The sequence below is a fragment of the Centroberyx affinis genome, unplaced genomic scaffold (genome assembly GCF_046629955.1).
Source record: "Centroberyx affinis isolate AG114_WGS23_722 - 3 ecotype Tasmania unplaced genomic scaffold, CSIRO-AGI_Caff_v1 ptg004278l_1, whole genome shotgun sequence".
Classification (NCBI taxonomy): domain Eukaryota; kingdom Metazoa; phylum Chordata; class Actinopteri; order Beryciformes; family Berycidae; genus Centroberyx; species Centroberyx affinis.
Window position 1 is genome coordinate 137201 of NW_027282001.1, and position 27821 is coordinate 165021.

Below are 27821 nucleotides of genomic sequence, written 5' to 3' on the forward strand. Positions count from 1 at the left end.
AACTTTTCTCGTTACACTAAGATATCAACTTGATTGTGTCTGAGTCAGGATGAGTTGATGGTGAGTAATAATGAGAAAAGTTTCTCGTTATAACGAGTTACTGAGCCTATATTTTTCAATACACTGCCATAGCACTGTCTTCCATCTTTGATTGAGAATGTATGAAACCCAGATGGGGAGTGCGTTTTGGTTCCAAGAGAAAGTGAGTTTTGGAAGATAGAAATCTCATCATCTGACCAAGCAATCATTGAGTCATTGCTACTGATCAAGACCCTGCAGATATGTATTTTATTATTATTATTATTATTGTTATTATTGTTATTTTGTGCTATGGGACAGTAAAAATCTTACTATTGCACTTGAAGTAGAAATGTAGCAATGAAACATATTAAAAAATATGAATTGTGAGCATTGTGAGGGTGTGCAAAAAAACAGCAATAGAGCATCCTGAGACATACTGAGATCAATTTGTCAAAACACTACTACAATATTTTGGCACTACAGCAATTACTAAGGCCTATACTTTACTTGGCTAATAAGTTGCTGGTAATTAAAAGGTAATTATAAGATCATTTAATTTTGTTAGGCTAACAGAATCAATACCCTCTTTTAAATCACTTGCTTTTATGTGATTCCTTTTATAGCATTATTTTTTACTTTTACATTGTTTTTACCCTCTGTTCTTATCCTATTATCTTGTGGTGCCTTCTTGTTTTTATTTTTTAAATGTTTTATAAGATTGATGTTTGCTTTTGTTTCACTGTTAAAGCACTGTAAATGTTTTTAAAAAAGTTCTACACAAATAAAATGATGACTATTATGAGTAGCAGTACTATTAGTAGTAGTAGTGGTAGCAGTAGTAGTAGTACAGTGGTAGTAGTAGTAATAGTAGCAGTACCAATAGTAGTAGTAGCAGTAATAGAAGTAGCAGCAGTAGTGGTGGTAGCAGTATTAATAGTAGTATCAGTAGCCTAATAATAGTAGTAGTAGCAGTATATTATTATTATTATTATTATTATTATTATTATTATTATCATTAGTATTATTTTTAGTAGTAGGTAGTGATAATGATAATAATAATAATAATAATAATAATAATAATAATAATAATAATAATAATAATAAAATAATCAAATTTTAAAACATAAACTTGACAAACATAACTTGAATTTCTCACTATTCCATCTTTGGTCTATCCCTTTATCCCTATACCGGTAGTGTAGGCTATAACTGTGTGTTAGCCTGACTCAGCCCCATGCCTCGGTACACGTGTCCTGTCTTCACATGTTAGTCCATGCTTGTACGGAACAGCAGGACAAGGATAGAGGAAACGACACTAATACTAATACTATGACTAATAGTTTAGTCATTTCACGTGCAGAATCCATAGTAAGAATGGAGCCAAATCACTGCTGGTGTAGTATTTCAAAATAAAAACACATGTAGCGTGTTCTGTTGATCTGTAGCCATTCTCCACGTCTACGACCATAACACTGCTTTTACGTCTTATACACACTGTAACTTGCATATCGTCGGCTGCATGTTATGAAATAATATGCTGATATATTATTGCGATAAGCTTGGTTAACAATATTGAGTAGATGACATAGATTTGTGCAAACTGCTCCGCCCATAAACGTGTTGTGGAGCTGCAGATTAAGCCACTCCCACTGTTCTCTCTTTGTACTTTGGGAGCTGGAACATTTTGTTTATGAAGCCAAATTAGTTCATACAGCTAGACAGCCTGCCTCACTCACTTTCGAAGCGTTTTAATTTAACAGAAAAACACAAGACAGGACTGACAAACTGGCGTTTAACCCCTCCAAAAACAACCAAGTAAACGTCAGGAGGTCAAACTTTCCAAGCTTTGAATTTAAGTAATGAAAGATAAACACGTTTTCCCTTCATGCTTATTTTCAACAAAAAAGAAGGCATGGATATTTGCGACGGGAAGAAGAGAAGAAAGGTAAGCGGCGGTGTGCGGGGCTGCAGGCGGAGCGTGGCCGCAAAGATGAGGCGGGAGACGGGCAAAGTCCTCCGCTCTCTGACGGTGGAGGACAACAACCACCCGGAGCCCATGGAGGAGGAGGAAGACGGCGACTGCTTCTCCATCAGCTTCCTCAGAAGCGACCGGCTGGAACCTGCCGTGGTGGTGGCTCCCCGGTACAGCTTGTTACGGGAGGTCGGACGGGGAAGCTACGGGGTGGTGTATGAGGCTATAGCCCGGAAAACAGGAGCCAGGGTGGCGGTGAAGAGGCTCCAGTGCGACGCCCCGGAAAACGTGGAGCTGGCACTGGCCGAGTTCTGGGCCCTGGCCAGCCTGGAGGACAGACACCAGAATGTGGTACAGCTGGAGGAGTGTGTCCTGCAAAGGAACGGCCTGGCTCAGAAGATGAGCCATGGCAATAAGAGGTCCAAACAGTACCTGCGACTGGTGGAAACCTCACTCAAAGGTACACTGTCTCCATTTAGGTTTATGTATTTTTATTTCTATTTCTGTTCATTTTAATATAATACTCTTCAGTAATATATATAATATATAAAAGTACAGCAAGAAACATAAAGATAAATAAATAAAAGCGAGCTCTAATTGCTAAATTACTGAAATGTCCTCACATAAACAAGTCTAAAAGGGTTTTAGTAAGTGATTTAAAAAGTGATAGTGATTTTGCCAGCCTGAGCTGCTCAAGCAAAAGTCTCAGCCCTGATGTTAAAGCCTTATTGTTTTTAATCTGGTCAAATTAATTAAACTCTATGTCTTTGTTGTTATCTTGTGATTACACTGATGACCACCCTGACCAGGACCCTGTCAGTAACACTGGATTGCAACCAAAATAATACTGTCCCTGTTGGACTAAACCAAGCTCAGCCACTGTTTAACTTAGACAACTTTGCTTCTTATATTAATTTCCCTCACTTTAGATAAAGAATATGATAAGCTATATTAATGGTGCTTAATCAAAAGTCATTTTGCATGGATTTGTATTGGTTTGAATGACAATTATGGTTGTTATGCTTGTGCTAGTATGTAAACAAATGTGGAAACAATGGGTTATTTAATATCCTATTTCATTTCTTCATTCATTGATGAATGATTTTGTCAGCAAGTGAATTTAATGACACCATCATTCATGTTTCAGGAAGATATCTGAATATGACTTCCCTATACATTACCCTAGTATAGCCTAGGCACTGAAAGTACACTGTGTGACTCTCAGCTCACAAGAGAACACAGTGTACTAGTTGGCAGCAGGTTAATCCATTCTTTGTTGACTGAATCTTTAAATACTGAACAATTAGCTGAAAGTCTAATTTTGGATATTGCAATGAAATATTGTGACATTATCTTGTGGAATTTACATTTTTATTCACTTCTATTTATATTATTCTTATCAAACCAATTTGACCTACTTATGGCTTCCTCTTTCCTCTTAGTTGTTGCTCATTAGGCCTAACAGATAGCAGCTGTTTTTTTTGTTTTTGTTTTGATAACATTCTCCATTGGTGGCCCATTGCTGAATCTTGCTGTTAATCTCTAGGATTACCATTGAACCAATGCACAGCCTTTGCTACCCTTCTTTTAATAGTCTGTTATGTAAGTGTCACCATTCAGGATATTCCTCTTGTCATATAATGAAATATTAATCTTGAGCTGACTTCTTGCAGCCATCATGTGATAATACAGAATGAGTATATTTGTGTGATTTTGATGTCAACATTGGAGGACTTCTTTTTATCCATTTGCCCTCCAGCCTTTTGTCCTGGACAACTTAACCTAGTTTCTAAAGCTGAAAGCACAATGGTCAGCAGCCACAGTAGAGCAACCCATAATGAAGCATGTCTAAGTTTCGAGTCAGTTTAACGATGCCATAGGTAGCAACACGGAGGTCAGTATACTTTATTGATAATTCTGAAAGCCAGTTTCACTGCTGCCTCAAAGTTAAGTTGCATCGCTGAGACCTGCGACATCAGGAAGTTATCCCATCTGATTGTCAGATGTTGTGACAGAAATCTTTTTCATCTTTTTCAGTTTCCCACTTAATCAACATTCTCTAGCTCGGAAATAAGGTACTGAATATTTGTCTGGGTTGATGAAAAAGTTTTAGATGTCGTTCTTCATAGGTTTTGATAATGAAACTGATCAGCAAGCTGCTTAATCAGTGGACTTTATGATGTGATTTGTGTTAAAGCTGTATTAGTATGATGTTATTATTGATGGGTTGTGCTCATGCCCTGCTGAAATGAAGCCTAGAGTCTATTCTAACCTGAGTTCACCCAGCCCTCCCATATCTACAGAATCTGCCGAATAAGCTTTAGCCTCCAATGTGGGCTGCAGACGGATTACCTGTGTTTTTACTGCGCCTCACTCTTTGGAAACATTCCAAGATACCAGACAAAAACCACCACAATGTCCAGTACTTACAGTCCTACCATAATGTATTTAGATAGTTCAGCACAGTTTATTCAAGCAACAGGTTCCATTTGCTTAAAGTCCATTGTTGCTCCTGAAATATACAGGGAAGGCAGCAAGGTTTGTGGTTTCAAACTATCAGAAGAAACTGCATTCCAAGATTCAATGCCTTTTTAATATAAAACTGACACAACCTAATTTAGTTGCAATGAAAGACAGTGAAATTTGGATGTGTGATTGTATTGAAATGACTCTGGTGTGCCATATGTTGCTAGAGTGCTACTCTGTTTTCAATCTGTATGGAGTAAATGAGCAAATTGGCAAAACACCATTTATTAGGTGCTCGGGGGGGACCATTCTTAATAAGAGCCAGGCTCTGTGTGCTTGTTTGTGCGTTTGTTCATGCGTTTGTTTTTGTATGACAATTGTTGCCCCTAATTCCCTTAAGCACACTTGTTTTAGTTTGAGAGACACCGCTCTCCCTGTGGCTTGGAATTTCAAACTATTGCTAATGCTGAAATGCATCCCTAGGGGAAAAAAACATGATCTGTTTGACAAGCAGTTTCAGGACATGTAAAGTACCTGTCAGTTATCAAACTTTTTCCTCTTCTTTACTTGCATAACTATTTGGGTTGTATCGGAGTTCTGAAAACCGCATTTATCCAACTTTGGAAAGGACACTTGTGTATACATAATGTGTAAACATCCATATTCTTACACATTAATCTGTTTTATTATATTATTATAATCTATTTATTATTATATTATTAGAGTGTCTGGGACACATATAGTTCATATATAGTGAGTGTTAGATAGTGAAAGCTGCACTGTACTAGGACAGCTTCAGTGGTATTGAGCTCTAATGCATTGATCAAATATCATGTGTCCACTGTCAAGTTTGTTTGCTTGCTGCTACCAAGTCTCTAATGAAGTGATATCTCTCCTCCTCAATCTGCATGCTGTAGGTGAGCGCATCCTGGGTTACCCAGAGGAGCCGTGCTACCTGTGGTTTGTCATGGAGTTTTGTGAGGGCGGGGATCTCAACCAGTACATCCTGTCTCGCCGACCCGATCCCCGCACCAACAAGAGCTTCATGCGCCAGCTGACGAGTGCTGTGGCTTTCCTGCACAAGAACAACATTGTTCATCGCGATCTCAAGCCAGACAACATACTAATTTCACAGAAGTCCGGCTCACCGGTTTTGAAAGTGGCGGACTTTGGCCTCAGTAAGGTTTGCGCTGGTCTCAGCTCCGGTGGCAAAGATGGTGAAGAGTACCCTGCAGCAGGCAGGGGCGGCAAAGGCAACAACCAGAATAATGTGGTCAACGTCAACAAGTTCTGGTTGTCATCAGCCTGCGGCTCGGACTTCTACATGGCACCTGAGGTGTGGGAGGGCCACTACACGGCCAAGGCTGACATCTTTGCCCTGGGTATCATCATCTGGGCAATGATCGAGCGGATCACTTTCATCGACGCAGAGTCCAAGCGTGAACTGCTGGGCACCTACATTCGGCAAGGCACGGAGATTGTACCTGTCGGGGAGGCACTATTGGAGAACCCCAAGATGGTTCTCCACATCCCTCAGAAGACCAGGAGCTCAATGTCTGAGGGAGTGAAGAAGCTTCTCCAGGACATGCTAGCTGTCAACCCTCAGGACCGACCCGATGCCTTCCAATTGGAGGTGCGGATGGACCAAGTCACGTGTGCTGCGTGACAACCCCCACCATCCCAGTCCCTTTCCTGTTTTTTACCCTAACCGGTCAAAGAAGGGACCTCTTCCCTTCCCAGGTAAGCTTGACCTCCTTTCTAACACTCACACAAATGCAATAGAGTCAACTATTGTTAACTACTTGGTCTTGGTTACCCTTGGTTGACAACAGCTAATCCTCATTACAGCTAACACCTTTAGCCTTTTTTTGCCCTCACTACTGGTTGGGATGTCTCTCATTCAAAAGCCACTGGTTTTGTGAAGTCACTGGTTGTTGTGGTTGGTATATCTGGTAGATCTTTCTTGTTTTTCTCGGGTTTGCTTTGCTTTAAAAGAAAAAGCTATTAGCAACTCTTTGTTATTGCCACACTAAAACAGTGAAAGCGCTGTACCAAGCCAGGTTGACATTAATTCGAGGTCTGTTCTGTTCTCATGAGGGCAGGATTTGGCCTAGCAGTTCTGCATAGTCAAAAGCAGGACATTACCTCAGAGACAGCAGAGAGGTTTGGGTTTCCTGTAGGATAATACCAGGCACAGTTTGTCTGTTTGAATGTATGAACGTAGGCTTTAACATGACGCGTCCTGGGTGATAGGATTGTAATCAGACAGAATACAGTAAAATCCAGGTGTAAATGCACCCAAGAGACACACTGAAGATCCGATCAGCCAAGCCACCTCCGGAGGTGGTCAGAGACGAATTTGGCCACACTAACAACAAAGTGTAAATGCAATGCCTTTCCAGTCAACATATAGGAGCAATGGGAATGGAAATGAACTTTCGTGCACAAATCCAACCAGGAAACACATGCACACGCAGGAGTCAGGCAGCTAAGGTAGTAACATACTGGTCAAAAATGGATTGTCAGAGTACTCATGGATGGGGAAGAAGTGAAACGAGGAGGGAAAGGGAGATTGGATTTCAATGTGTATATCACAGACACATTTTAATGCCAGGGTTAAATATAATCCAGCTACATCGGATCTAGACATTAGGGGCCAAAGATCCTTCACAGTTAATGTGTCTCTGCCCATGTCTTTCTGTCTGTCTATCTCTGTCTGTCTGTCTGTCTGTCTGTCTGTCTCTCTCTCTCTCGCTCTCTCTCTCTCTCTCTGTCTCTCTCTCTCTCACTCACACACACATTCACACTCTAACTCTGTGGTTTTAATCAAAGCCAGGCTATTTGCCCTCAGGGCCAAAGTGTACCCTGTTTGATTCCCAGTGCCAATCCAAAAACCCTCCTCCCTTCAGCCCACATAGCTTTGCTCTTACATCGCCCTCTTCATCCCCCTGAGGGCATTTTTACACACCGTTCCTCAACGGAGAGCAAACGCCCTTCCTTTCCTTTGTCTTTAATAACATAGATTTGTGTGTACATGTATAAGTTACCAAGGTTTTATATGTGTCCTCCAGTGAGGTTGCCGGCTTGACTTCAGTCTCTCACAGCATGTACTTTCTCTCTTTGTTAATCCTATTTCCTCGATCATGACGCAGGAAGCTCTGGAAGAAGTCAGCAATACCAGTAGAGCTTAGTAACTAGAGACTAAGTAGAGACTAGACCAGCATGTTGTCTGATGTCTTTACCTGAGACCTGTCCTCCACTTCCCAGGGATAAATACATCGCCTTATCTCGAGGCTAAACTAGGTTGGGTGACGCCCATGGCCTTGACATTGAACTAGCAAGCTGATGTTATTTGACTCAGTTGCTGTACATGCTCTATCCTTGCAGTAGAACGGATTTAGTTGACTCACTGATCGAGATGCCATTAAAGGATAACGCTGGTGTTTTTTAATGCATTTCTTACCGTCAACAAATCATATGAAAATAACAAAAACAACAATGCGTTTGCTCTACTCGCGTTACTTTCTGACTTCCCATGTACCTTTTTTAGCCTTCAACCCGGAAGTCACTGGCTCCAATTGTAAGCTAAAAACCTTTAAATACAGCTCACAAAGACATACACATAAAAATTGCTACCTGTTAGCATGAAAAGTCAGGCTGTTGTAGTTATTACCAAATCAAATTCAAATGGGAACAATTTCTTCATTACGCCGGGGACTATTTTCAGTGCTACGGAACTACTTTCCTGAGATCGTGAACATGTTTACAGCCGGCTTATTAAGTTGTTTGAGGAAAAAGTCGGCCGGCCCGGTGCATCGCGATGATGAAATATGCTGCCAGAGCAACAGCATGCCTCTTTGACGTGTTTTTAATAGTTTTTTTTAATACAATGGAGTTCTATGACTACTGGGACATGGCTTTATAGGGCATCGGCTACATGGACGAGACAAATCATTGCTGATTTTGTTATTTTCATAGGATTTGTTGACGGTAAGAAATGCATTAAAAAACACCAGCCTTATCCTTTAAGACTTGAAACAAGGAAAAGGAAGCCCATCATGGTCATTGTGTTTCCTTGCTGGCAGTGACTAGGAGAGTCCAAGGTGCACTGATATTGGCCTTTCACAGACTGGAAAAAAAATCTTTTACAAATCCCAAGAAGGTTGTGTATGATGCTCTTTAGGTCTTTAGAGGGCTATGTATATGATTTATATTTAAGATGCAATAAGTATGATTTTTACTGTCCATAGTACAAAATGACCAATGATCTGCGCGAGTTGATAGGGTTGTTGATTGATACTAATTACCAATGACTCAATGATTACTTGGCCAGATGCTGAGATTTCTGGCTTTCAAAACTCATTTTCCAGTTCATACTCTTGTGTAGGAAACAACCCCCCTTGGAAATTACCCCTCCTGCAATGGTGACATGGGAGAAAAGTGCCCCTTTAAGAGATTTTAATTGTCTCAGTTTGTTATGTAGAGCGGAAACTCCTTCCAGCTCCCTAAAACTCCATTAAAGACACATGAGCGAATGATCAGTGACCCAAAAAATCCAGTCTGTTGCTTTGAACTTGAACTCTCCACTGACTGGGGCTAAGCCGGGGCGCTTGTTTGAAAACCCCATGGTAACCCCTATTGTACGACCCTCACCACCCTCGCCCCCTATGACGTAACCCCTCCTGGCTCCCAGCTGTCCACTAGATTGTGTGGAGGGACTCAGGAGGCACCATTGCATGCCAGTCAACTGCTGTAGAATGGCCTCATTCCCTCCAGCAGTATGATGGGATAGCATGTTATGCAACTGGCCCATTGCCCTGCGCTGGTTCAATGGGAGAACCTGTCATCTGCTGGAGAGAGGGGGATTAGTGGCTGTAAACATAGAGAGAGGGGAGGGCGATAGCTTGTGTGTGTGTGTGAGTGTGTTAGGAGGTGGTGATTAAAGGAGGCGATACCTGATGACGGCGGAGTAAAGACATTTACATGGAGGTAAAAATCCAAATCTTTTTGCCGCTGTCAAACTAGTGGGAGTGGATTAGACATCCTGAACTGATGGTGAGATCATCATCATTTCACTATGGAGCCTCATGTAAACACACACCAACACACAAAAACAATCTTTGTCTTTTTTGGGTTATACTGATACATTGGTTTGAGGGGCCGATATTGGTCCTTTATGAAATGGGAATTGGTCCAGTCTGTGTGGTCCATCTCTGATATGATGGATATGATTCTTATTCTTATTCTTCTGTTGCTTGTTGCATGTAAGGGCCCATATGTTATAATAATAATGTGTTTTTTTTTCATTATTATTATTTTTTGTGGCTTTTTGCCTTCATTTGATAGTTCAGTAGAGGTTGCTAGGAAAGTGAGGGCAGAGAGAGAGGGGGGATGCCACTGCTGCATAATAATATGTTATAGATTTTTTTTTTTAGGTTTTAGGTTTTATTTGACTGGAAAGTGGTGGAAACCTCATTTGTTTTCTTGAAACCCTGTATTTGATTGTATTTGCATTCCATTAACATATAAAGACTGTATAACATAACAAATATGAACATAGGAAAAATGACAACTATACAGTCTGGATACAATAACTTCTGGTTGGCTTAAATGGGTATTATTATTAATAGTATTAGTACTAGTCGTGGTAGTAGTAGTAGCAGTAGTATTCTGGGTTTCAGTGGAGAGTTTTGGTATCCTATGCTCTAAATGCTGTTTCAAAGGCTTTTCCACTCTGATAAGAATTTAAATTATGAGGGAAACACTGAATACTTGGAATTTTTTTCTGGTATGAAAATGGTCCAAATTAAAAATCTAGAATACCAGCACAAAATATCACTTCACCACTTCATCACTACCACAGCCTTCAGTACAAAAATATCAGTAAAGTATCAGTCTTCAAAAGCCCATATGGTTGAAACCCTGGTTGAGCGGCATGGCCACGCTTTCTCACCCATAAACCGCGTTCGCCCCTCCCTCCTTACCTCCCTCCCTCCCTCCCTGTCTTCCCCTGGACAATGAGGATGCTCCTCCTGGTCGAGGGCTTATGGAGGCTTGTGTCGGGAACATTTTGTCCTCGCTCTGCCTGCCAGCCGTTAGCTGTACACTGTGCGCTGTAAGCCCTGCACTTCCCCTCATCAGATATATAGTTATATGGGAATCCTGTTTTTTTTCTGACTGTATTGTATGAGTTGAGGCATTTTCAGGGTGTTGTCTTGTGTTTGCATGCTGTAGATCCTCAGCTGGATACTGTCACACTGCCATGTGAAGGCTGACCTGTGTCTTCCATCCAACATTATAGAGATTGAGGTCTTGGCCTAAACAAGGCTGGAATAGTGTACAATTTGGCAAAAGGCTAAGAAAAACCTGAGCCTGTTGTGGCTTCTCTTTTTCCTGGGTCCTTGTGGAATTCCTGTTGTTTGGACAGCAGATTCAATGCAAGGTACGGTATGTACTGTATGGGGCAAGTAGGCGGGATTAGGGGGGGTTATTACAGAGGGACGTAGAAAACGCCAGTGGGGGGGCCACCATTTATAGGATTTTGGGGCATTGGCGTACTTATTCAACGCGGGTGTTATCGAGTGAATGTGCAGGCTGTGAATATACATATATAGGCAGTTGTAAAAGTGAGCATTCAGCTGCTGAGAAGGTAGTAAAAAGCTTTTCTGTTGGCCCTCAGGGTTTAAAGTGAGGACTGCAAAAACCAGTTCCTAGGCTAAAAATCTCTTTGTATTCTTATGTTTGTTAAGAGGGTGAAACAGGACAAGAAGTAAGGTCCGTGTGAAAAGCAGAGACCAATTCAGACCCCCCACCCACCCCTCCCACAGTGCACTGGAACAACATTGAACCTCAGCTTTTCCCCTTCACTGTCCCCATTCACAGAGCCATGGTTGAACGGTGACAATATTGGGTGTAATGGGCAGCTGTAATAACTCTAAGTTAAAGATGAAAAGAGGCATGATCAGAGTCTGTCGCAAAAAGCAGAAGTGGGACTCCTCTCTCTTGAATTTGGTTTAGTTTTTCGATTTTTGAAGATGCCGTGTCACTGCTATAATCGAGTGGAGGTTTTGTCACCAGCAATATTCCCATTGGAAGCTCTGTTGACATGTAGCCTAATTAGAACAGAACTTCAGTAGCAGCTCAGCTCTTCAACACCCAGACAGAAATTGTTCCAGTTAGCTGATTATGACAGACTGGCATATGCATGTGACAGAGTTGCTTTGGCAATGTAACAGAGGGTGAAATATCCCCATGCGTACGTCTTCACACTCAAAACTTAATATCAGTTTGAATGATATTGAAACAATATTGATGATATTTGTGTATAAGTGATATAACCCAGCATTTGATTGATGGCGATGTGCAGGAGGTCCAGCGTCAACCCGAATTAGTACAAAATTTTCACAATATATTATAGCAGGGTAAAAAGTCATATTAAAACAGCTTTGGAAATGGTTTTGAACTGATACCAGAAATATAGATATTTAGGTCCCCAATTTCACAAAATGTTGCAGATAGCAGCAGTCTCAACTTGGGGACAACTGGGGACAGTTCAGCCATTAACCATGAATCGAAAGTTTCGTGCTCTCCAAATATATTAAAATGAATATTAGAAAAATCTTCCATGGTGTTTTCTCATGGAGTAACGGAAAGCTAACGTTTTGTTGCCACAGGGTGTCGCGAATGAGCTGAGCTGAAATTTAAATTAACCGTTAAATTTACCGGACTTCTTTTTGCGGATTGATACGATTGGACTACGTTCAGAACTGCGTCCATAGCAACGGTCTGTTATTCATAGCAACGGACTGCTATTCAGAAATAACAGACCGTAGAATGCCGTAATTGACCAATCAGAATAGAGTATTCAACAAAGCTGTCTAATAAACTTACATAGTGAACAATTTTTGTGAATGCCAGCCATGGGGGATGTGTTGGTTTGTGTACAGCGCAACCACAAAACTGTCCAGCTTGTAAAAAAGCCAATGTTCTTTTTCCAACTTTTAATGGTAGAGAGCAGCTACAATGTCCCAAGCTCAGAGGAAACCAACCCCCACCACTTCCCCAAAGATACCAGTCTCTGCTGGTTTTTTTAACGAGGTAGTCCTCCTCTGGGTTATGCAACATCTGGCTGGCAGGTGGCTGAAGAGACAACAGTGCTCAGTTTTCTGCTGAGGTCTGACCTTTGCCTTGTTTCCTTCGCCTTATTTACACACTGATAATAACACCAACAACAACAACAACCAGAAAAATGACATGCTTACTTTAGCAAGGGTTCGATCAGTATGGGTTTTTGATGATATCATAGCAAAAAAAATCCAAGTATTCAGTGTTTCCCCCAGACTTTTATTCAGCATTTAGACTATGGGACACAAAAAATCTCCTCTGAAACCCTGGAAACGACTGTGTACAACACTGACCGGCCCATATCCGATTTTTGATAAAAGATTGGCCATGTATATCAGTCTTACCCTAACTAATCTGAAACATGCTGACTGCTAAATTTGCCTTTCTTTCAACTCGACTCTAACGTGGTTATCTAAATCTTCATGTTAATAATTGCTCTCTATAGGGAAGTCTTTTCTCTTCCCCCCCCTCCATAGGGAGGTCAGAGGTCAGGGTGCAACCCAGCTGTAGATGTATTGGAGTTAGGGTAGGTGGGTACTTGGATGCTCCTTAGTGTTTGAGGAGTTGCATAACTTTTCCATATTGGTGTGTATACTCAGGTATGGGAGGCATGCGAGCAAAATGTGTGCCTCCGGTCAGAGAGCACCGAGTTCAGACATCATTCCCTCAGAGAGGTGATTCAGAACTGCTTTCTTAAACACATGGAAAACAAGATACTCTTGAGAGCCACAGGGACCAAAACAAAATGATTAAGAACTGGTGGGTTTTTTTCCCCAACAGGAATATTGGGTTTTCCAAGAATGTTGTAGACCAAGGATTATGAATATGCACAGTATCAGACAGTTAAAGTACAGCTAAAGCATAACTCCAGCCATCCAACCTGGACTCTATTTTCCCATTTTCCATTATACCGACAAATTCTGACCAAAATCTCATCAATTGCTTCACTATAGAGCAACTTATGTCTTGCTTACCTGGGTGCAGCTTTCTCATACAGTCCTATAGTTCCAATGGCAACCCAAAAGCACCCAAAGCATGTCTTTTCTAAAATACTGATGCTCACTCTGTAATGACACACGTTTCTATTTACTTTCCAGTTTATCTATGACAACTTTCACTCTTTATTTTTCACAATTTTACACAGTGGTGCATATAGAATAAACAAGGAAGTGCTGAAGCAATCACCAAAGTAGCATCAGAGGGTACGAGAAAGGCATGATTTTAGATTTTAGATTATTTGCATTTACATCTCTTTACCAGCATGTCTCATTACAGAGAAAGCAATGTGTTGAAAAAGACATACTTTGGTACTTTTGTGGTTGCTTGTTGGAAGGGGGGCAAGAGATAAGTAGCTCTATAGTGAAGCAACTAATGACATTTTGGTCAGAATCGATCGGTTTGAGAGAAAATGAAAGGAAAATAGGGTTCAGGAGACGGAAAAAAGGAGATGAAGTCAGCCACTTGCCTCTCCTAGATCAATACTACCTGGCTCTCAGCATGTCAGCTGCAGGATGGTTTATGGTTCAACAGCCGAGTACTGACATTGTAGGCACTAGGAGAAGAAGTTGACAGATGATGAATGAATGAATGAACCCCAGGTTCTGCAGTTGCAGAAGGGGGTAAATATATTGGGTGAGGGTCCTGCCACATATAGGGTTGTCCGAGCCAATAATTACACGAGTTTCCCCTTGTTTTTAGACACTTTATTTTTTTTCAAAATAATACTATATCACGAGCAGTATAAGTAAATAGAAAAATTGCTGAGTTCTCCTCCGCACATTAACACATCCCATCCCCCCATTCACCACATCAAGGTATTTTCTCCTTTGTGCATGCTTCCTGCTGAGCTGACCCACTTGTGTTCATACCGTGAGCTGTGAGGTTATGCAACCTATGGCAAGAGGAACAAACCAGTGCTAGCCTAAGCTGTGTGGCACATCAGCCTGGGTGTCAACCACTGGGATATTATTAGAGTGCAACACTGACTAAAAATGGACGGATCCATGGCTAAATGGTGTCAGAGGTGTCAGTTTTTGATTGCTGTATAAAAAATGCATGCTGATGGTTTTACTTGTGTACTGTGACACAATCAGTGGCCTCATTACCAACCAGTAGCTTTGTTGGAGGCATTTGTGCTGCAGTGATGTTAAGCTTAAAGTCGTAATCCACAAGATATGTATATATATATTTGGATTTTGTCTCCATCTTTGGTGCTTAGTGCTCATTGCTGTGGTGTTTTCCACTGCACTTCCCAGAGATCACTTGTCAGTCAAACAGTGTGGGCAGTATTGTGAGGTCTTTTTCTGTTGATGAAGTTTGAGTTTCTGTAGGTGGCGCTCTTTTCTTTGACTTGTTCAGCCATGGTGGCTATTGTTGCTCACGCTAACTACCCAGGTCTGTTTGTTCCAAACAAACCTGAAATGTAAAACGCATCACTTACTGTGTGCCAGAGGATTTTTCCCAGGAAAGACCTACCAGTCACCAGGTGTTTAGAACAGCAAATGTGAAAGCTTTCAAGAACTGGGAGTATATTGAATCACTATTATATTGGCAATTAAGAGCAAAACATTTATTTGTATGAAAATGTTGGGGATTATTACTTTAAGAGGTCTTTTTTTATTATTAAAGGGTCAAATACATCCAAAGATTTGTAATGCATTCAAAGCCTTTGATTTTGTCAAAGATGATGATCCTTAATCATGGTTTGGTAACGGCACATTTTTGGTTACAACTTTGAATTACTCTAAAGTAAACATTGTTTTATTGTTGCTTCCCTCTTTCTCTGCAGATTTGTTTACTACATGGATGTGGAATCCTATGTCTGCACAGCAATGGAAAAAGGGACTCTGGACAAACTCTGAACTGTGAAGAAAACCTCCACAATCTTAGTTGCAGTGGGAAGAAATGAATGAATGACTGGCTGAAGATTCCAAAATCCCAGGATGGGAATAGTATGCAAATCAGGTCATGGATGGGTGCTTCCAGCGCCATTCGAATACAATCTGGGAATCGTCACAATAGAGCTGAGGACATTTACTGATGGGTAATGCCAGTGTCTCCAAGTGCTCACTGGGTGTGATGAGCCAGGTTTTATGACATTTTCCTTTAACTGTTGATTTTATTTTTCCCCCATTAGCCTCAACATAGACCCGCTCTTCCTTTCTTCATATGTTTATAATGGATTCGGCCATAAAGAAACGCAGCAGAAGCTGTTGCACTGGATACCGGATTTCCGGAGTAATAAGGTGAAACCATTGGCTCCCCAACATTTTACTGATGAAGCAGGGGCTTGCAAACTGTGAAGTACTATGAATATTATGGGAACACAGCACGCCATAGGCCTCCCATACATAGACACTGGCATTAACCAACCACTCTCTCCCGCCCAGTCCCTATCTTACAACCTTGTGCCTTATTTTACCTTCATCAAATGGAGGCATAACAAATATTATTACTAAACAGTAACAGTTTTTATTTTGTAATTTGTATGTGTGTAGAATTCACCCCTAAGTAGTAGCAGGCCTGTATCAATTCCATATATTGTGCATTTGAAACCAAACTGTGCCCTCTAGTCCCAGTAGGGGATTTGAACTGGTTTGATGGGCATTAGCTCAATCCAAAGAGCTCATGTTGGGCATATTATATATTCAGTCAATCAGCATTGTTCAGCCCAGTATTACTGATATCAAGAGTTGGCTTTTGGAATTGTGTTAAGACCAAAAAACAATCATGCTAATAATTTTGCTGACTAATAAGCTATTTTTTGAGAAGTCTTACATTTTTTTTTAACCTTGACATTTTACCATGCTTTTGCAAGAATGATATGAGTTGACATGAACTGCTGTGAAATTTGTACAAAATACTTTTAGGTGTAGGTTGTGTGACATTTTAAGACACTCTCAAATTGAAATTGCAATTTTCATACAGTACAAGCAATGTACTTGATTGGTGACTAACTTTACAGTCTTCCATTATTTAGGGATATTTTATTGAGCACTTCTAAATCCTGTCTGTACTCTACCATTTTGACTTTTGATATTGTTCTACAAAATCAACATTATTGAAATCACTGTTGGTGTGATATAAATGTTTTATGGATCATTCTATGGGAACGGAATGACACCTGATCAGTATTGTGTTATCTTTGGGGCTGAATGCTTATTGGATATCTGTTTTGGGGGACTTTTCTTCAGGTGATTTGACGATTTGCTATTTGGAAGTATTCCCCAAAGTTCCCCAATCTTTATTGAAGTGCTTCGCAAAACATCAGAATGTCACATAATGCTGCGTAGAACATATTCAGGCATCAGGTGGTTCTACTGTCTGTGCTGTGAGAAGATCGCGGAGAGTTTGTGATCCCACAGCAGTTGGTTCCCAGCTCATCACTGAGCCATTTGTAGCCCTGCCACAAAAAGATGTGTTGGAATAGATATCTGGAAATCACATGAAACAAAATAAGACGGTGACAGTGTCGAGATAGATGATGTTACTGTTTCAGACACAGACATACACACACTACCATCTTGAAGATGCTTTGTAAAATGATTTTTTGGAACAGTCCACTCCAAGACTCAACCCATTCAGGTAACAGAATTTATGGTCAGATTCAAGGCCACTCATTATTACAAATGCATCCTGGGATACTGTACCTTTTGTAAAAAAAATACTGTCATATAAATGGCTTCATTCATAAAATGCAAACGTGAATGTGGTACTTGGAGTGTTTGGTGGGTTAGGATTTAATGGGGGACAGTTACAAAGTGCTTAAGATGAATAGAAAAAAGGAAGCAGTAGTAAAAACATGAAAAATAAATAAAAGAATAAAATGCAAAGGGCAAACGCACAGAATAATGAAAACAAAAAAATAAAAATAGAATAGAATGTTTCAATAGTTTGGTCCTACCTCATTCTCCTAGCTCTCTGGAAGGTCTTTGCTCTTGGTCTTATCTACCTTGACAGTCTCATTAGCAGCCCTATTGAGTTTTAGCCTAGTTTATTATTCTGAATCAAAGGGCACTTTTCTTGAACACAATAGATTTTTTTTTTACCTCAGACTGGATCTCTTCAATCTCGACCAACCCCTGACTGCTTCTTGGTGTGGTGTTTTTGTTTTTGATAACCTGAAGCTTAGCGACAGATTACACCTTGCTTTTGCCTGTTTGATGGCTAGATAACTTCTCACACGAATGGCTCTGTTATAATGTTACACTTAATAGTGAACATTGTTGATTAATACTGCTTATCCTGTGCTTTTACCTAAACTAGGGTGTCACATACATGGGAACCTCTCATTATTTACTCATTCAGCAGTGTTCAATATAAGAGTGTTTCTTTAAGCATCAAACCAAATGTGGCCAGACTGGATTTAGCATTGCCGTGGCTGATACAGCATAAGTTAACTGAGGATTTTTCCGCTGTATATAACAACTAAAACATCTTGTCCAGATGCCCTACTGTCACTGTATGTCATGAGCAGTTTAATTGAGTGTTCTTCAGAAACATGTAGTAATAATTCCACTTGAAAACACTATGCTATGCAAAACGTTTCACTGTCTCACTGTAAACTTCACAGAAAGAGCCACACCATTAAGTGATTCTGTTTAATATCTTGAACCTTTTCTTTTAGTACATATTTCCAGTGTGTACAGTAATGTATCTTTCAGATGTCATGTAAAATATGAACTTTTTTGTTTTGTTTATGAAGCTGACTGGAGCCATTAGATGTTTGAGCAAAGCATCATATTTTTTTGCTGTAAATATGTTTGAGAATTTGTTTTTTCTTGAAATAAATGATCAAAATTATGACTAGCACCTTTTCTGAATTATTAAGTGTGTGTCTATGTGTTTGGGTTTGGTGTAGAGTTGTCCTTGCTGGGGGGCAAAGTTGTCCAGCCACATGTTTGGTAGTCAATCGGAGCACATATTCCCACTGCATGTCTCTCTCTGCTTTTGAGTGTCAGAAAAAAACAAAATGGAGAACTAGAACCAAAGTCTGGTTTACAGCAGTCCCAGTTGTCATGCTATCAACAGTCCTGTCATGCAATAGAGAGCTCACGGTAACATCTGGGAATGTCATGTTATTAAAATGTTATTTAAAATTATTGTACTGATTTTCCCATTCAAAACTAGAGTGCCCTGTCTCCTCTATATAATACTGTCTCTGCTTGAACACCGTTTTTTCCTTGTCTTAACGTCCATCTAATTTAAATGAAGCAGCGGTGGAGAGGTTGTTTATTTATTTATTTATTTATTTTCCTTCTCTCTCTTATGTTGGCGTTGGGTTTTGGTTTGTTTTCTTTTACAACGTCTTGAGTTGTGATGTTATAGTTACAGTAAAAGTAAAATATGTAATTGACCATTGACTATGTTGTACTTGTCTCGCTTTCACCAATAAAAACAGTTGACAAAAAAACCAAAAACAATAGGAGGCCGATATTCATAAAACTTAGCGGTAACAGCGTTCTCAGTGCAAAATCTGTGCTGAGGTGATTCCTAAAGTTACCTTGGTGGTGGCTACCGCTACAGAGACACTTTATCGCACCGTTATGGTCTGCAGTGGCCCAGGTGAAAGCCAATGAAAACCAATATGTAAATGCAGTGTTGCATATTAAACACCCCCGAGCATCCACGCTCATGCACAAGCACAATGGATCGCAAACTAGATAGGAAAAGGCAAAGAAAGCCGTTCTCCCAGCAGAACTGTGTAGTAGAAGTTGTGTTGAGTTGGTTGATGTTTTCAGGACTAAGCAGGTTGCCTTGGGTCTTTTTGATTTGATTTCAGCTTAGCCTAGATGTTGGGAATTACTGGATATTTTGAATGTACAACTTGGGTTTGATACTTTATATTGGTCAGCTTCACAGACAAAACAGTTGGCGAGCTTGAAACTAGTGCTAAGCTAGTTTCAGTTTTTAATTATAACTTGAGAAGTTGTGTCACATAAAATGCAATAAATTGCATGCTGGCCAGTAGTGCTCCCAAATTTGCTACAAAAGACTTGGTCTGGAATGTGGGTTGGTTTCTGTTGTTTCTGCCACCCAGAGTTATTCCTACCTATTTGCTGCTCATCTGAGCATAGCAAACTGAATATTGGTTTTACAGCGTCTATGCACCGTCACTGTATACTTAGGCAGAGGCACCAAATGGAGGAAGTTGTTTCCCACAGTCGTCAATAATCCTTTGGATCCTCAGCGGATTATCCCACAGGATTTGTTTATCTGTCCAAAAAATCCAGATACGCTCCAATCTTTCATAAACTCTTTTCTACACCTCCCAAACAACAAGACTTATAGGGTGGTGATATTTTTATGTTGAGGATCATTCAAACAAACCCCAATTCAAAACACCCATGAGTTCCATTTAAAGCTGGGGTGAGCAATTTCTTTTTAGAACAATTTTGGTAATATTTGGTGAAATTCTCTTTACATCCCATCTTTACATTTTTTGTTGTTTCCCGGCAAATAACAACTAGCAGAGCTGAGCTTTGCGTTGGTTTTGAATTTATCAGGTTTGGCCAATGCTAATTGGAGCTGGCACTCTCTAGTGTACAGTGAACCTTTAGGAAGCGACTTCCATTTCAACATGGAACCAGGCACATAGGACAAGTAGTAAGTACATTTATATTCATAAAATGTTTTTTTGCAACAAAAAGTATTTTTTTTCTGATATTAACAATAGTATTTTGATTAATAACTGTGCAATTTATTTATTTCTTTTGTATCTTAAATAGAGCAGTGTTTCTCAGCCCAGTACTCAAACACCCCCTGTCCTGCGACTTTTAGCTACAAATCTACTCTTGCACACCTGATTCAATTAAGGTGTCATGAGAATATAACCCTAACCCTTTAAAAAAAAAAAAAAAAAAAGTTGTATTTTCATTCTTCTTTCGATTAGCTGAAAGTCAACATTCTGAAATATGGGTGGAAGCATTTATGTATGTCATTTATTATTGGCTCATCTTACCCCGCTCTCCCTTAGTTTAAAATTCTTGCTCATTGGTTTATATTTCACATTTCTTACACAAGGACAAAGTGTTTCACAAGTTAAAAGAGAATATAAAATAAAAACACAAACGAACAATAAGTACATGAAGACAGCCAATTGAAGAAAACACAGCTGCAAAAGAAGCAAACAAATCAATAGCATAAAAAAATAACCTAACTAAAAAGCTAGACTAAAAAAGTGTGCTTCTAATTTGTCTTAAAAGAGGATACAGAGCAGTCCACACATATTCCTTCAGGCAATTTGTTCCAAAGTTTAGGTGCTTTGATAGCAAAGGCATGCCAACTAAAAGTAATCAATAAAATCTTAAAATCAATTCTAAAACTAAACAGTGTATTGTGTAACTGACCCACTTGATTTAATAAAGACTAAATAATAAATAAAACACATCTATGACTTCTGCCCATAATATCATCCAGTATAAATCAGAGGACAGTGATCCTACTGACTGACTGAGAAAGTGGAAGAGCCCCTGCTGTGAGTTTAAGGAATATGTGGACAAAGTCAAGTTATTTATCCTAAATATCTAGGCGATTATGACTGTCACATCCCAGTCATGATAGGAAACAAAGCCCAGCTGCCAATGCCCCAGACAACCGCTGAGCTCAATAAATCTGATTAGCATGTTGGATATTAATCCAACATGCTAATCAGATTTACTGTCTGATGCATGCCAGGCACACACATGCACACACACACACAGCAGACAATGTGTCAGTGTGTTCTGTTCTCATGCTCAGCTGGGTACACAATGTACTCAGGGTGTAGGAGCAGCAAGGAATGGTGGGAGGGGCGACGGGGTAGTGAAATTGAGCTAAAAGGCGCAGGGGGTAGGGGGTGGGGGGTGGGGGTGGGGGTTACAAGAGGTCGCTGAATCGGGAGTCCTAATGTGTAAAGATGGAAACAGCTGTGACATGAGCACTAATCCAATCCAATAGGTTCAGTACAGTTCAATAGATTCAGTTCAGTTAATAAAGCACCACTTGTAGTCACCAAAAAAGCTACTTTTGTTTATATTTATATAACAATTCAGACATCATCCTGTAAGTGATATCAGAGCAATCCTGAAACTAATGTTTGCTATGTGGAGATTCCATTGAGACGTAATGATATAAACCAATATCCACCCAAGTGGGCCAGCTATGTTGCTGTTTTCACCTCTTTAAAGTTTGTTGTCAAATTATTTATTTTTTTTTAACGTCTGTTTATTGGTATTTTAGTTAACAAACAAACAGTAAGCAGTGTATACAAATTATATAAAATATTACAAAAACTTGAATTTGCATACACAGACACACATAAAAAAAAAAACAGGGACAGAACATATACAGTATACAGTATAAATATCAATCAAGGTACCAAGCTGCTTTACATGGTGATTATTGACATCTTACATTAGGTATAACCTAGTTATTGTAGCAAAGAGTTAAGAGGATGTTAACAGCCTCTACATAATCAATGAAGGGTTGCCAAGTCTTATGGAACTTCTCAATGGAACCTCGTAAAGTGAATCTTTGAGTTTTTCCAGTTTAAGGTGTTGCATAACAACAACATAGTGTAAGTGGGAGGCTGTGCCTGTTTCCAGTTCAGTAGAATTAATCTGTGTGCTAAAAGGGTTATGAACCTTGCCACAGTGGAAGTGAGTCCTCTAAGATGACTGTCCTCTCCCGGTACCCCAAATACAGCCAACACTGGGTCAGGTTCTACCATGTGTCAGAGTTTTAAATATAGAGTTCCAAAAATTGGATAATTTTGGGCATAGCCAGAACATGTGCCCCAACGAGGCAGGAAATACCCCACAACGGTCACACAAAGGATCTATATTAGGATACATTTTTAGAAAGCTTTACCTTTGAAAGATGGAGACGATGCAACCTTGTTGTCAACATTTCTGATTCTAACATTATTTGAAATTTAATAGCCTGGACCTGCAAAGGGCACTAGGGCCACAAAGGGAAGATAAGAAAATTTCATAAACTAAGCTACTCACTTCTAACTGGCAGATAATGCTCTCTCAAGTTATGTATGATTTAATATACTAATATTTACATTCCTAAGGCCATGTAGCTGTTCTTTGGGCAATTACAGTTACTTTCCGACTTCCCACGTACCGTTTTTAGTCTTCAACCCGGAAGTCATTGGCTCCAATTGTAAGCTAAAAACCTTTAAATACAGCTCACAAAGACATAGTTTCAATTTTAAAAATCGCTAACTGTTACCATGAAAAGTGAGGCTGTTGTAGTTATTACCAAATCAAATTCAAATGGGAACAAATTCTTCATTACGCCGGGGACTGTTTTCGGTACTATGGAACTACTTTCCTGAGATGGAAAACATGTTTACGATCGGCTTATTAAGTTGTTTGAGGAAATAGTCGGCTGGCATTGTAATGATGAAATTTGCTGCCAGAGCAACAGCATGGCTCTGTGACTTGTTTTTAATAGTTTTTTTAATACAATGGAGTTCTATGGCTGCTGGGACATGGCTTTATTGGGCATTGGCTACATGGACGAGACTTGTTAGCAAAACAAATTCATTGCTGATTTTGTTATTTTCATAGGATTTGTTGACGGTAAGAAATGCATTAAGAAACACCAGTGTTATCCTTTAAGGCTGGAGGTGCCATCATGACCTTTGACCAGCTGGCTCTGGCTGCCCCCCAAAGGAAAGGGCACTATTCTGCTGTCAGGACCCTGCAAGGGCAGAAGGGTGCACAGGCACTTTGGCAAAGCCCCTGGAATGCCACACCAAGCTCATGTCAGGGCAGGAAGTTCCAAAGAGCTTGTGGTCGCAGAGCCAGCCGTGGCTACAGTGCTCCTTCCTTCCATCTAATGCTGTTAATCTGGCAGAAATAATCAAGGCATCTTGCTAGCCTACTGTCATTGTTAACGTTTGGGTTCACCACTACTGCTCGGAAGCTAACGTCACAGTGAGTGTTATTTTCCCTGTGTGTTTGAGTATCTAGTAGAGTTGAGTGTGTGAGTGAGTGACAGTGCCTCCGCTGAGTTCATCTTCTCACTCTCTCTGTCCCTCCAGCATCCCTTCCTGCCCCTTCCAGACCTCACAGGAGCCAAAGAGGGAGGGGAAAACCAGAAGTGGGGGAGTTAGAAGAGAAGAAGACATGGAAACTAGTTACTCCTCAGTCTATGTAAGCACAGCCATTTCTTTCTGATTCTTTTTTTTTTTTTCCGCTCAGGGAACCGTTAACCATTGTCCCTTCACAACTACAAAGCTTCTCTCTCTCTCTCCTATCTTCTATGTCTCTTCCCATGCAAGAATGAGAATGGACAGGATGCTGAGGATGAACTAGTCAAAAGTGAAGATGGCGTGTCATCTGTCCCAGATGTCAAGGAGCAAGCTGGTCTGGATGAAGCCAATGATGACTTTGACCTTTGAAGTTCCATTGAAGTTCCATGATCAGTGATGTCTTCATTTTAGGACAGTGGCGATTAATTAGATTGTGTGGCTGATATAACTTATTCTGAGGGAATGTATTAAAAGTAGCCACAAGTCAAGGTCAAAAGTTGCACCAAGTTGTTTAAACAATAATGTATAAGCTGCGGTATATTTTCCTTTACTCTGTTACAGGATGGTATCTAGAGATCTGTACATGTTAGTGGGGTGCATTTATTGAAGGCTATGTCCATGGTACCGTGTGAGTTATTTTTTAAACTTGATTGTATTATTGAAGCATGGATTTGTTTTACTAGCACACAGCTGACCTTGGCTCATGACTACACATTTCTTTTATTTAGGTCTACATGGGTCTATTGTTGATTTTCATAAGGTCAAATAATAAAAACAGAACTTAGACCAAACAGAATGGGCTTTTTTTTTTTTTTTAGCGCAAAAACAATGTAGAATGGTATATTATATTGCTTACACAGATATACCCTTAAAGTGAAATTAAATAGTATAATTCCACTATAATTCCACTGGCAGATGGTAGAATGAGTCTCACTGATGTTGTTGTCTAATGGTAAATTGGTATATTTTCATACATTTTTCTTCTGTGCCTCAGTATGCTATGCAGTTGTTTTGAACATCCTTATTATGTAGTAATTCATATATATTCATACTTGAATATATATTTAGGGGTCCAAGCATGTACTGCTGGTCACGTTTTGGCCAATAACTTCTGAATTGTTTGACACAGAAACAAAATTATTTTTTCAATAGATTCCTTGGATCAAGACAAATCAAGTACATGTAGTGTAGTCAATTTCCACCATATTGGATTTTCCACCATTTGGTGTTTTATGAAAAACCTTTTCCTGCTACTTCTTTTTCAAGTTTTTACTTTTGCCTCCAAAATGTGTGCACCACACTATCAGACCAAGTTACACAAAGATTCCGTTTTTTTTTTTGTTTTTTTTTCAGTTCAGTTTCATGACATGGCTACAATTTACCAACAAACTTGATAAAGTATGTGGCTAAGCAGAAAAATGATCATAACTCATCAACTGTGTGTCCAATCTTCAACAAATGTATAACTCATCAACTGTGTGTCCAATCATCACCAAATGTATAACACATACCTTCCTTAGAAGAAATGAACCTTGTTTGCATAATTATATGAAAATTGGCCTCCTAGACTAGCCTCCTAGACTAGGGCAAAAACTCTAGGAGGGAAACAAACTTAAAGGATCCCCATGGGGATCCTTAAAGTTTCATCTTACTTTGTATCTTATGATGCACCTACTACTTCCTACTTATATAAGAAGAACTGAGACCACAACACAACCTATACAGGGGGGTGGGCAAAATAACAGAAACACCCAACAATACATGAATATCAAGTAGTAGTAGTACTGTAGTAAGAGTTTATTCTTTACTTCATTCTGGTGTTCATGAAACCAGCAGTGTGTATGGGGGCACTATCATGTTGGAATATGGGGACATCCTGAGTAACAGTGTGTGCACCCTAGGGTGCTCCTGGTCCTATAAAATGACCTCCACTTGCCTGTATAGCTGGCTTTGTAATTGTGTTATTTCAAAGATGATGTCCTTTTTCCATGTGGTGTTTTTGTTATTTTGTCCACCCTCTGTAATTTGATTCAGAGTGACCACACAACAAAATAATCCATGTTAAGCACATCTGTTCATTTTCTGTTTGTTTGCATATTGTATTCAGACAAAACAAAACAGAATAATTTTTCTTTCCAAAACACTATATATTCATTTTGGAAAAAAAAAGTTCATCAATAACTAAAAACACAAGGTATTTTATCCTTTCAAATTTTACTATTTTGTATATAACATCCAAAAAATCAAAATCTCAAAATGTAAGCAAACTAACTGTACTTATACTTGAGTATGACGATATTTTGGTCGTGCTTCCAGCCCCGGCGCTGCCAAGGAACAACGTGTTCTTTAACATGTAGGACAGGAGGGCGGAGCTGCAGACAGGCACAGAGACTGGGCGAGAGAGGACAGGATGGCTGGGAGGGAGAGAGAGAGAGAGGGGGGGGGGGGGGGAGAGAGAGAGCAGTGAGAGGATCATATGGGTTACAGTGGTGTCAGTGTGAGACCTAGATTGCAAACACTCCCTCCCCCATTCAATCCCTATGAGACGTATTAAAGTATAGACACACACACCCTCACACACACCAACTTACATAAAGAAAGATATAGGCATTAATTGGCACTTTGACCATGGTAAGTCCAAATTTTATCCGGTTTTATCGTTATTATGGAGAGCAAAGATCAAGCAAAAATCACCAGAAATGCCATATCTTAAAAAGAAAATCCCATCAGGGAGCATCGGACCAATGTTCCTAAGATCATAAGATCACAGTTTGGTGACATACAAGTACATTTAATAATTTAACATATTGACCAAAAAATCAAATCATGTCAGTCCTTATGTCTAATAATTTATCACACTGACCAAATCGTGAGCTTGGAATTATAAGGGTCCCTACATCTAACAATTTTTCACACTTTTCAAATAATATCTTCTCAGTGATCACGAAAACTAAACTTTTTGTTTATCCATCACATGAACACTGATTTAAATATATCCCTTGTATCTCTCTCCTTGGATCTTATTCTAGTCAGACATAAATCTTTATGATGCAGATTAATAGTATACATCATAGCAAGTGGTATCAAACTGATGTAAGTTATATGAGGATAGGGACTTGTAGGGAAAGAAAAGCATAAATGAATGCAGTTGCATAGGAAGATGTCAAAAAAGTCAAAAAAGTCACACAAAAAAAAAGTCAAAAATGAACAGTGGTCAAGCTAAATACAACGTTGTTTTTCTAAGTTCCTGAAAAGTTGACATTTTGGACATATGAGACAGCGATGACATGCAAACCTGTGCATACACCCACAAACGCACGCACATGCACACACACACACACACACACACACACACACACACACACACACAAAACCACAGATTTAAACAGGCACAAGCCCATAAACACACAAGCACACCAGCAGAACTGAAAGCCAAACTAAACTGACACAGACAAGACAAAGAAACCCTCGTACTGCATCAGTCACTTCTTTGACTGTCTCCTTTAAAAAAAAAAATGTCACATAAAAGGCTTACTTAAGACACCTTGATGCTGCCGTTAAAGTACACGATGTTCTGTTCACATACATACAGTATAAAGGCATTAACCCAGATCAGTAGTTCTTTTATGAAGAGATGAGGCCTAAACAGAATAGGAGAAGCCATTATCAATTATCATGTTGACTATCATACTAACAAAACAGTACATTAAGCACATTAAGTTTGTTTCCTAAGATGGCCAGGGTCATTAATTACAGACTCACACTTTCCAGTTCCAAAGTCTCTCAGTCACCACATTAGAGAACATGGAGTTGAAAAGACACACAACCTAATGGAATACTCTTAAAGGTCAAAAATCATCTCAGGATGTGATTGTAATACTGACTGTAAACGAAGGTTGTATAAGGTTGTTTTTAAGCATTCTAATAAATCTAATGGAAAGTGCGCAAAATGGCCTAGATGGGCCTGGGCCCGCCCACTTGGAACCCAGGCCCACCCAATCACGAGACTTAACACACGTGAGATTTCATCATGTAAACACTCATTCCGATCACTTTCTTTGGTTGGACTATCTCGCCTCTTTCTGCACACGCTCGCGCATTTGACGTAAGTAACGGCAATTACGTTCCCTATTTTTCCGGGAGAATTTGAATGGATGTGCTTGATGTTGGCGGCACAGCCCGTTTTTATATCAAGCGCTGACTCCACCTAAC

General features: G+C 39.8%; 1 protein-coding gene across 2 annotated transcripts; it reads left to right on the forward strand.

Annotated features, from left to right (window-relative positions):
- The first annotated feature begins 1735 nt into the window (after positions 1-1735).
- stk35 (serine/threonine kinase 35) lies at positions 1736-24318 on the forward strand. 2 transcript variants are annotated; one of them, XM_071543281.1, is made up of 4 exons: positions 1736-2453; positions 5377-6199; positions 23619-23730; positions 23859-24318. In XM_071543281.1, the coding sequence occupies exons 1-2, from the start codon at positions 1907-1909 to the stop codon at positions 6123-6125; spliced, it is 1296 nt and encodes a 431-aa protein (XP_071399382.1). In that variant the 5' UTR covers positions 1736-1906; the 3' UTR covers positions 6126-6199; positions 23619-23730; positions 23859-24318. The 2 variants fall into 2 exon arrangements, with proteins under 2 accessions (XP_071399382.1, XP_071399381.1); XM_071543280.1 differs by lacking the exons at positions 23619-23730; positions 23859-24318 and adding an exon at positions 15372-18369.
- The last annotated feature ends 3503 nt before the right edge of the window (positions 24319-27821 follow it).